This window comes from Limanda limanda, chromosome 3 (assembly GCF_963576545.1).
Source record: "Limanda limanda chromosome 3, fLimLim1.1, whole genome shotgun sequence".
In the NCBI taxonomy this organism is placed as follows: Eukaryota; Metazoa; Chordata; class Actinopteri; order Pleuronectiformes; family Pleuronectidae; genus Limanda; species Limanda limanda.
The window spans coordinates 11,882,097-11,893,823 of record NC_083638.1 but is presented as its reverse complement, the minus strand read 5'-3'; the positions used below and the strand labels follow the sequence as shown (position 1 = coordinate 11,893,823).

General features: G+C 39.1%; 1 protein-coding gene across 1 annotated transcript; it reads left to right on the top strand.

The window, feature by feature from the left end:
• Positions 1–259: 259 nt before the first annotated feature.
• On the top strand, positions 260–9,941 carry tdp1 (tyrosyl-DNA phosphodiesterase 1). The gene is made up of 16 exons (XM_061068330.1): positions 260–326; positions 936–1,553; positions 2,034–2,077; positions 2,570–2,625; positions 2,888–2,984; positions 3,478–3,512; positions 4,528–4,620; positions 4,740–4,910; positions 5,018–5,096; positions 6,029–6,205; positions 7,285–7,333; positions 7,577–7,643; positions 8,469–8,576; positions 8,822–8,924; positions 9,140–9,245; positions 9,737–9,941. Exons 2-16 carry the CDS (start codon positions 938–940, stop codon positions 9,808–9,810), a joined length of 1,875 nt encoding a protein of 624 aa, XP_060924313.1. The 5' UTR covers positions 260–326; positions 936–937; the 3' UTR covers positions 9,811–9,941.
• The last annotated feature ends 1,786 nt before the right edge of the window (positions 9,942–11,727 follow it).

The window sequence follows — 11,727 nt, the reverse complement described above, 5'->3', positions numbered from 1 at the left end:
ATTTCAATAGGGTCTCACTGTCTGTCAGTGCCTGTCAGTGCTCGGGCCATAATTATATAATAAATTAAGAATTATATAAATGTATATATTACTACACATAACTAAATAGCAAGTAACAATATATGTATTACTTTGTATATCAAGGCAAAAAGAAGATAATTGTATATAGCAGAAAGTTTTGAGAGCCCGCTGATGCAACGGAACTAACGAAGAGACATTGTTTTGACCCGGACACATTTTCCGTGTTCACCTCCTCCTTTGTAGTGTATCGTACACAAACTGTGGTTTTGTATGAAGTTTGCCCTGCGGTCTCTTATCTAAACGTGGTAAAGTAAACACGTACACTATTCGAACGGACTCGTCACAATAGAATCATGTCATTTCTATCAGTTTCTCATTGTTTAACCTGCACGATCTGTCTATCTCGTTTTCTCTTTGCATGTTGGTTATTTAACACATCGCTGTGTATCTGTGCAGCAAAACACGTGTTTTAACGTATGCCTGACATTTTGTCTTTGCGCATTATCTTGCATTTTTGCATAATCTTTCATTTTACACGGTTTATGGCACGATCTTATAACTCTCCCGCTTAGATGTTGTACATTTGTGTATTTCAGTCAGAGGCTCCAGTTGATTTCTCAGCTGCAAACCTCACTCTGCTAATGAAACCTGTCTCCATTAGGTTATAAACAGTTATTGTCATCTTTATATTACTAGAATAATTAATAGATATTTAACAATAACTGAAATGTCAATATTGTTTTTATATTTAACACATTTAGTGACTAGTTAGAGGTAACAACGCAGGTAGCATCAGGGTAAAAATGTATCTGTATCAATATTTCCTCATTCTAAACATGACTGACCAGTGGCGCCACCACAGGCTCCCTCATCCTGATGATCAGCTCATGTCTGAACTCTGTGTATCTGCTCAGGCATGTCACAGGACAGTCAACACGGCAAGTGGACCATCTCAGACAGCGATGATGACAATGATGAGGCTCTTCCTCCCTCTGGGACTCGACAATCTAATCCCGACCAACCCGCGGCGTCCAGTCACAGCCCACGTCGGTCTACCTCTCCCCCTGTCCCAAAACTAGAACCAGCATCAGCCCCTGTGGAGGTGAAAGCTGAACCAGCCCAACCTTCTGTATCCTCGCTTGCCATCGGCTCTGAGGCCAGACAATTGGCTGCGAAGAACCTGTTGAATCCAGTCAAATATGAAACGAGTCCTTCGTTGGCTGGAAAGCGAAAGAAGGAGGTGTCAGATGGTTCTGGCTGGGCGCTCTCAGATAGCGATGATGATGATGGGGACGTGAAGGCGAACAGCGTTAGTAACCTACCGAAGAAGGTCTCTCCAGCTCCCAAAGCTAAGAAAGCCAAGGTGGAGGATGAGCGGCCTCCCAGTCCCCACGGCCGCACCTACTACATCGACGAGCCAGAGGACTTCTTCGAATCCAGTATTCCCTGTCTGAATGACACCTACAGGTTTTACCTCAACAAGGTCACAGGCCTGGACAGGAAGTACAACAATGGAGCGCTGCACATCAAAGGTGAGAGACCTCTCCCTTGTTTAAGTTTTCTGGTGTCTGCTTTGACATTTCAAGATAAAAACAAAACATAGATAGATAGATAGATGGATAGTTATTAATCCCGTGGGAAATTTAGGTCATCCAGTAGCTTATACACTTATACACCTCACCGACATACATAAAAAAATCACATATACATAGGGAGAACATATTACAGATACAGGAATGGGTCTGACCCTATGGTACAGAATGCAATGATGGACAGTGGGTTGGTATAATGAGATGAGATGAGAAGAGTAGAGTAGAGAAGGGGAGGGCAGACTGAGGTAGACTCATGCAGGGAAAACATGAGCACAGGTTCACAATAAATTGACCATTTGGAATGTCTGGTCCCTATCCTTTTTAAGTTAATGCTTTCAAAAACACTGCTCACATTTGTCACCATCAATCCTTTATGAATTAGTTTCATTAAGTAATCTTTGCTTTTATCTTTTCATCTAGACATTCTCTCCCCGTTATTTGGGACCTTAAAAGAATCTGTTCAGGTGAGTAACAATTTCCATGCCTCTGCACTGGTGACAGCAATAACAAGAGGGATTATGTATTGAGGAATTCTGTTCGTCCCTCTGCTTGTTCTTTTGTCTGCACGCCCATCTTCTCCTGCGAAATTCTCCAAATATGTCACGAACATTCAGTTGGTCTCTTAGATGAACTTATTAGAATTTGGTGGTATGAGGTCAAAGTCACTGTGACCTCACAGTTTTGCCCATAACTCAAGAATTCAGAATTCTGACAATTCTGACAAATTTTATTTGGTATTCTGTCAAATGAATTACATTCACATCAGCCTCAGCTGTATTTGAGGATGGAACACATTGTGAAAATTATAGCTGCAGACATTAGCATTTAGTTCAAAGTACTGCTGCGCTTACAAACAGCCTCTCAGAGCTGCTAGCATGGCTGTAGACTCTAGTTAACATCGCGTTGCTAAATGAGTAGACAGATATGGTTCATTGATATTCTCTTTTTCTTCATAGTTTAACTACTGCTTTGATATTCCCTGGATGGTAAATCAGTTCCCACCAGAGTTCAGGTAAGTTCTGCTTCAGATTCCTGTGTCTAGTTTGGCTGGTATTATACTGGTATTATCATGAGCTGCTTTCTCATTATACTGAATAAAAAAATAGAACAAATTAGAAAAATCTCCAACAACCCTTTCTTGTAACAACATCCTTTCTTTGCATTTAGGAGGTAGATTTTATGGCTAGGTAAAACGATTTCCAAGCCTAAATTTGAATGATTTGTTAAAATTTTGTTTGCAGTTTTCACTATGATACACTGTGTTGTGTTTTCAGGGATCTTCCAGTCCTGATCGTTCATGGAGATAAGAGAGAGGCCAAGGCCCGGCTGCTCAAGCAGGCTCAACCTTTCCCACATGTTCGATTCTGCCAGGTACACAATCATTGCAACACAAAAGGAGTTAGTGTAGCAAAGGTTTTTCTGAAGTATTAACACTCTGACAGGTTATATTTGCAAATTCTATTAAGGTGCGTTTAGTGCAAAACAACTGAGTCATGGAGAAAAATTACTCAGGTATTGCAAACTTGTAGAACAGTTGCGCCTTCTGAAATTCTTAGTTGCAGATACACAAATTCTACTTATAGAATTGCAGATTTGATGCAAGGATCATTCTCATACTTGAAATCAAGGGTGTGATGTCATGTAAAAAATACTCACATATCAGCAAATGCGCTATCTTGGTGAGAGTGGAGCAAAAGTGATTTCAGTGTCCGTAGAGCCTTGGCCATATGTTTATAATGTGACCATGTAAATGAATGGTACACACAAAAACCTTTGGAATCCCAGAATAACCATTTGAGTATTTTATGAAAAAAGAACCCTAAACTCTCTTCTTCTGTTTAACCTCTGTGACTTTCTGTGACAGGCCAAGCTGGACATTGCTTTTGGAACTCACCACACGTAAGTATTTCATTCCTTGCCTTGTATTTCAGCTGCCATTTTTTAACGTTGCTGTTGCTAACTCATCATACCTGTCCTGAGGACTTGGCTAGGAAGCAGGATTTTTGGTTATTCGGATAAACTTTAGGTTTACTTCAGGGTTTTCAGTCCTATTAATCTCGTTTACTCACTGAGGTAACTCATGCTGAACGGCTCACCTGCTCCGGAGCAGGTTAAGTTGGAAATAAGAGATCAAGAACTATAAAACCACTGCCAACTGACCAGTAGATGGCGGTAATGCACCTTGACGTTGGTTGCAACCGGCCAATAAACCTAACAAAGAAAAGAAAAGAAAGAATCAATTCCTTTGAAACATGACATCCTACAAATACATATAATAATACTATTATGATTATTACATTGTTGCAGCCCTGTATCATTATGCCACTCTGTACATTCTACATGAAATTATGAATTATTAACTATCACACTTTACACTGGTATCAGCCGGCGAAACACACAACATTTATAATTTATAATAATAGCAAATAAAGCATTCACTTCCTTTACAGGAGCAAATCCACAACTTTGGTGAACTTCGACCTCTGATATTTGCTGAGCATTGGCCTTTGCTAGACCTTGTCATAACATGTAGTACGAGAAGTGACCACATCTCACCAATCCTTCCCTTCACTAGTTACCTGTGAGTTTTAGAACTGATTGAAGACGTTACTGCTCCTGCCTACATCTGCGATCTGCTAATCCCCCATGAGCCTAATCGCTGCCTAATATCTTCAAGCCGGGTTCCACACTTACTATTCTAAAATATCCACTTGTAACCAAATGTGATCGAACTTTTTCCTGTTCGGCCCCTCAGCTGCGTTTCTCTTTCTTAAATCTCTTCCTATAACACTTCTGGTATGGTATTAATTGTATTTTATCTTCTTAACCTTTATTTCATGACGTAACTTTAATTTGAAAAGTTTTATATCTATGAAGTTATTTATCTATTTATCTTGTGTGTGTCTTTGTGCAGCAAGATGATGCTGCTGTGGTATGAAGAAGGCTTCCGAGTCGTCATTCTGACCTCCAACCTAATCAGAGCCGACTGGTACCAAAAGACACAAGGGTGAGTCTGAAAACTCTTCCGACCTTTGAACATTATCATACGTTTCATCTTGTTTGCACCATATCCAGATATAAGGTTTGTTCGTGGATGTAGCCCTGAATCTATTACTTCCCAACCAGGATGTGGATGAGCCCTCTGTTTCCACTGCTAACAAAGGGCAGCAGTGAGAGTGCAGGTGAGTCGCCCACCTTCTTCAAGAGGGACCTGCTGGAATACCTGGCGTCGTACCGCGCGCAAGAACTAGAGGAGTGGATCCAACGAATCAAAGAGCATGACCTGTCTGAGACCAGGTAAATGGGAAGAACCTGCAGAATCTTGTACATGACTGATCACAGTTATCGTGATCGTGAATATAATAGGATTGCAGGTTAAACTCACATTATTGTTTTCTTATCAGGGTGTATCTGCTTGGCTCAACCCCAGGCAGGTATGTTGGTGCAGACATGGAGCGCTGGGGCCACCTGAGACTGCGGAAGGTAAAAAATAATTCTCTTTCTCTCTCATCTCACTATTCTCTTGCTATCTTATCTAATCTACAGTCATCCCTGAAAGAAAAGTAAACAGTAACTTCATCATGACCTTTGGTTTTATATAGCCGCATCTGATTATATTTTCACTGCAATAAGAGATGAGCAGAGTTATTCATTGTTTCAGTGCAGTGTTTTTTGGTACGTGTTACATAAAGGATATGAGAATAAAAAAGATTTATAATTACCTAAGGGATGTCCTTGAAATACAAATCACGAATGGAACGGTACTGCAGGAAGCTGCACGCACTCATACTAAAAACTCCTCCGTACATTTTGTTTGTGGGAATTTCCAACAGACATTACAGTTTGCTATTAAAGGACTTTGCATACACAGATGACTTAGAAAGAAAGTGAAAGCGGTTAATCAATGCAATAAATCAATGAGCAAACACGGATGCTTCAGAAAGGGCAATGTGAATTTGGCTTGTCTCATATTATAAATCTTGATTTTTATTAAATTCCAGAGCTTCCTTTAAGCAACCGAAGACACAAAGACGAAACAATCCCATGTAGCATTACCAGCCAGTAAGGAAACTTGACACTGACTGTGATATCTGTGATGAGTTTGAAGCCTCTGTGCATTCATTCTTGTATTGTATTGAAATGAACTGAAATTGCTCAAACCTAGACTAGCTGGAATTTATAGTAACAATCTGAAAGTGGATATTCCTTTATTGATCACATGAATGGTCAATACTGCATCATTACTTTATGTGTAGTGGTGAGAACAGGTGTAAGTATCACTGTGAGGACCCGATGAATAAGATAATACCAAAATGCTCTAAGTGTCTCTAAAGATGTAATGAAATGTATCATGTAGTCTCTAATTGTAATTTTTTTTTTTTAATATCTTTCTTCCATTCCTGGTCTTTCTCAAGCTGTTGCATGACCACACTGAACCAATTCCCGGGGAGGAGCGGTGGCCTGTGATTGGCCAGTTCTCCAGCATTGGCTCCATGGGACTGGATAAGACCAAATGGTTGGCAGGGGAATTTCAGCGCACCTTGACCACGCTTGGGAAATCCTCTCTTCGTTCAGACACCCCTGTGCACTTGGTATGTTCCTCCAGCAAGAATTGAATGTGGTCCTCTGCTTGAGTGATGCAGCATATAGTGTTCAGTGAGTTGGTGCAGCACATCAGTTGTTTTGGTAACAACTGGCCTAATTTAAAATTATGAAGTTTGTTTATGGTTAAAAGCAGCATTTGATGACAACAACCCTTTGACATCTATTAAGCATGGGTGAAACAATATCCCATTGTGTGCACAGGGAAGAATGGATTCTACTGAATATCAGCCAAATCAGTTAGTATTAATCTTGTATTCCATAATTCCTCTTTTATGAACGCCTTCAACAAACACTGGCGGAAGCTTTTAGATTGTCTCTCATTGTCCCCTGACCAGAAAACTGAGAATCTGTCGTTGGATCTTGGACATTCTGCCCGGGCAAGGCAGCCTAAAATTTTGAATTTTAGTTTAAAGTGATCTCCAAGATAAAACCAAGAATGGAGAGACTTTTATTTGTGATATAAAAAGTCTTCACAGGCTGTGGTATCTGCCAATAAGATGACATTAAGCAGAGAAACTCGCCGGAACATGATTTTAGTTTGGAGGGTGGGAAATTCACCGCAGCATCAAGAGCCCTGAGCTCTGCCAGGATGTTAGACACTGTGGGACTGGGTTCCTCCTTCTCCTCTGTGAACCACCTCCTGGCAGTGTTGATGAGCCACGCTGCAATGATGAACTGCTCGCTGGGGTTGGAAGGCAGATCTGGACTGCAGACAAAATTAAGTCTGGTCTGGTTGTTCAGGTTTCATTTGGCCACAACTTCCTCATAATTTAACAGCTTCAGCTTTTCCAATCTCCATCATGACAAACTGCTGGTAAGCTGCTCAGGGACCACGGCCATCCTCATCTCTTTGAAAGCTGTATCTCACCATTTTGTGCTTTTTACCAACCCCTTGACTCAAAATGAAACTTAAAATAAAACTGGATGAAAATGTATGTCCTGCTAACAATGTAATGCAAATGCTAATGGAAGAGCTCTGCCGAATCAATCTTAAACTGTAGGAAAGATCACATCACTGCTAAATTCACAAATCAAGTGAAGAGCTAATGGGTTGATATCTTTGCAGCTGTTTCCATCAGTGGACGATGTTAGGACCAGTTTAGAAGGCTATCCAGGTAAGAAGCTTTTTACACATTTACACATTTAGATTTTGCTCAAATATATATATATTGGATAAATTTGACGAGAAATTATTTCTAGAAATGCAGGTTAAATTTGGCCACAGGGGTGTTGGTCACTTAAAAAAAGTATTTTATTTATTTTCTTTTATCCATCTAATATATTTTATACAGTCAGACTGTTATTATTTGGTGACTGGTGAGTATTTGGTTGTCATATAAATATTTTTTTTCCTCCAGCGGGAGGCTCTCTTCCCTACAGCCTCCAAACAGCTCAGAAACAGCTCTGGCTCCACTCGTACTTTCAGTAAGTTCATTTCTACTGCTCATCAAATTCAGTCCCACTGTTAACATTCACTGGTAGGGCACCATCAGTAGTATATTATTATTGCAGTCTTCTTTCTTTATGCTGCCGCCTCTAAATTAGATGTTATTTTCCTTCATTTTCCAACACAACACCAAGGAGCTCATTGTGCTTGACTTGTTGTTAAATGCATAGTAAATGGTGAAGAGATACAAGAGAGACATATCAACATTGTTGTAATTTATTAAAATTCATATTTGTCATACCATAATTATAGTCACCAAAAATATTAAAGTTATCAGAATTGTGGTATAATTAGAATTTCCTAAAAATGTTATTTCATGTAATAAATTAAATAATATGTTTATCAATAATACAATTAAAAGAAGAAAGTTTAGCTTGTTAAAGCACAACCTGAAATAAGAAAATCAAATGTGCAAAGTTATGCCTATTGCTTTTTCAGAAGTCTTATAAGTGTAATATCCTCTCATTTCTGAATATCATGATAATGCTTGTTAGAGAATGTTCAGCTCAGTCTGTGGAGGAGCTGTGATTAAACCAGTGACCAAATCACCACAATAATCATGGTGATTAAAGACTGAAATTGTACAACTAACCGTTAGACATCTTTACCACTGTATACGGTGATACAGGTGACCGCTTCATCGGTAGTTGTAATGTGTTGTAATGAAGCAACACATTACAATTTTACACATTACAACTATACTGTAACTGGTTAGTTAACGCAGCTCTTTCCATATAACTACTTTTTTCAAGTTTAATTGAACAGATCAGTGACATATCATATTTGTGTGTGTGTGAAATTAGCCGTTGGAATGCAAACACAACAGGAAGAAGTCATGCCATGCCACACATCAAGACATACATGAGGGCCTCACCAGATTTCACTGAGCTCGCCTGGTTTGTCGTCACAAGGTGAGTGTGGAAATATTTATGCTTCTTTATTTGCACGTACAGTATATATGATTGTGTTTTTATTTCATAGACGCATAACAGCTCCCAACAACAGTCCGTTATATTGGAGTGTTCCCGAAAAACGTCCACACCACTGAAAATGATCTGAAATGATCATGTCATGATATATTTGTGACTAAATGATCCTTCCCTTATCACACAGATGTACATTAAACCTTGTTGTGTGTTCTGTGTGTGTGCTTCAGTTCCAACTTATCCAAAGCAGCATGGGGTGCACTGGAGAAGAGCAACACTCAGGTGATGGTCCGGTCGTACGAGCTGGGAGTCCTCTATCTGCCCTCCGCCTTTGTAAGAGAAACACACATAGACACACTTTGTGAACTTTGTAGATCTTTGTTCACATGAATGAATGCTGGAGATATAACGCTGCAGTGATTGTATTACAAAAAGTACATTTGCCATACAAAAAAAAGTATTTATACCCGCTGGATAACTACAAGTCTCATTCTGCATTCTAAATGATGTATAGATCATTTATTAGATGTGATGATGTCTCCTTACAGGGCATGAAGACTTTCCCTGTTCTCAAGGATCCATTTCCTGTCTCCTCGTCCTCCTCTGGTTTCCCTGTGCCCTTTGACCTCCCCCCTGTATGCTACTCTCCTAAAGGTACAGCTTCAAACACCACATGATCTGTTATAATGCTTTACTGGGTTGACCTGTTAAATATCTCATGGCATTTCATTTTCGGTCTGCCGTGCTCATTTTTTAAATGCATAGTTAGGTCGTTTTTGTTTCTGAAGCCCCTCAAGAAAGAGTATTATTTATACCTATTCTGGTAAAATGATAGTGAATAATTAGTCCTATTTTATGATTATTTCTATTCAAATAATTCATGGATTATTTCTGAAGCAAAGCCGTTCAATTTAAAATCTTTTAGCAATTCAATGCATTTGAATTAGCATCATTCAAAAATGATGAAAACCAAGAATAAATGAGATGCCAGAGGAACCACTCAGATATGCAGCTTTGTGTGAGGCACGTTCTCCCACTTTAGTCAGTGAATGAAAACACTGTCTCAGCACAAATGCTGCAAGTTTATTTATCAAACGTAATATTCTTCTAATATTCACTGGCCTTGTTTCTCTCTGTGTTTTCAGATGAGCCTTGGATCTGGAACATTCCGTACAACCAGGCTCCCGACACACATGGCAACATCTGGGTTCCCTCCTGATCTCACACACACACACACACTTTTCTTACTTTAACACCACTGTTTTTGTAACTGTCAGTATTGTTTCTAGATGTTAGTTGTCAGTAACATTTATTTTTTTATATTTTATACTGAACTGTAGACACATGTTAACCAATAAATAAAAAAATCTAACACTATCCACTTATGATATCTATTTTATAAATGTAGCAACAGGATTTTTGAAAAGGACAAACTCATTAGTTTGGGTTAAGCATGTTGATTAGTAGTTGGTTGGTTTGTTTGAAAGCAAGATTACACAAAACTACTGGAAGCATTACTATGAAACTGGGTGAAACCATGCGCAATGGGTAAGGGAGGATCCATTGAAATTTAGTGTGGATCAAGGCAGGCTTTTCCCCACTTTCTTTAACACTGCGTTTATCAACATTTGCCTTAATTTCTCAACGAATAATTCATGCATCTAGAAAAAAAAAAACTGGCCTATTTAGAAGACAAATAAGTGTTTTTTTGTGTGGGAACTGTTTGGCCTTGGCTGAGGTATGTGCTTTGAGTGCCATTCTAGTTCAATCTTAATTTTTATCCCATAATGTGCGACTGTTGAAACATCATAAAATCGTCAAGCAACAAACAAATTATGTATCAACAATCAGATTATCCAAGTGAGTCAATGTCTCCTGAAGTGCTTCCTGAGGTCATACACTGACTTTATGCACAGATTTAATATCAGACTGAGTTGACTTTCAAATCTAAATTGTCATACAGTAAATTCATCCTCCTGACGTTCATATTAATCATGGATATAAACAGATTTGAATAACTTTAATCACATATACAATTTAATATGCTCATTTTTCTTTCTCACCTCATGCCTGACACAGCGATGTTTCTCAGTGTTAGTGGTCAGGACCTACAGCAATGCTGGTTTTACAAATGACTTGGTGATTAGGCAGCTTGGACGCACAGCAGCAGGGTTCTGTGTAATGAGCAGAGAACCACTGAGCAGGGAGGGCCGCCTCTCTTCTGTTCCTGACACATCAGCTGCTAGAAGAGTTTGAGGGTCCCGCTGTCGGCTCCACGAGGGGCTCATACAGGATAAGTGCTCCTGCTTTTAAGATCCTTCCTTCAAAATGAGTGTTTTGCTGGGATTAAATATGTCAGTGGCCTGAGGAGACAGTTTTGCCTCAAAGTCACACGGACTGCTACAATATTGGAAAAAAAAGAAATTGACCTGGAGATTCCTGTTGCCCAAATGTCTCAGGATAAACAGCGTGGATCTCTGTCCACTCCAGTGTTCTGCAGGTCTGTGGGTGGAGGATGAGGAGAGATTTGATAAACTATTATGTGTAATGTTCACTTCAGCAGGATGTCCTGAATCTTTTACTGCCATTTTGTAGAGAAATTCTGGTTTCATAAGGAGACTGTAGGGCCTTTGTGAAGGTATGTGTACTCTGAGATACATTCTAGTATTAATTTGTACTTACGTCTACCTGCTGCTATATACTTAAGTTATTTACATACATTTATTTGTAAATAATAATTTGATTCTATTACTTTCTATTCAAACGTATTACTACTCTGGTTTTTATAACTCACCTCCTTTATTTTGGCTTCTTAACTTTTAATGGTGCTTCCCTGCAAATTATTTTTATGTGATTGTTAACCTGTGTGACAACACACAACAAAGTGATGAGGAAAATAGTAGGCGACAAAATTGAAGAGCTGAGGCTGCATATTAGAACTGTCCTTAGACATAAGCTTAAAAAAAATAAGTACAAACATCTCACCGGGTTGGCTGCTGGCACTGTGAACAATTAATATATCTTAGGTTATTTCATGTTTCGTCAACCAAACAAAACAGTTGAAATGCAAACACAACGTATTGAATGAAAAGGAGCCGAGAGAAGAATAATATTCTATAATCTGCTACTCTTTCAC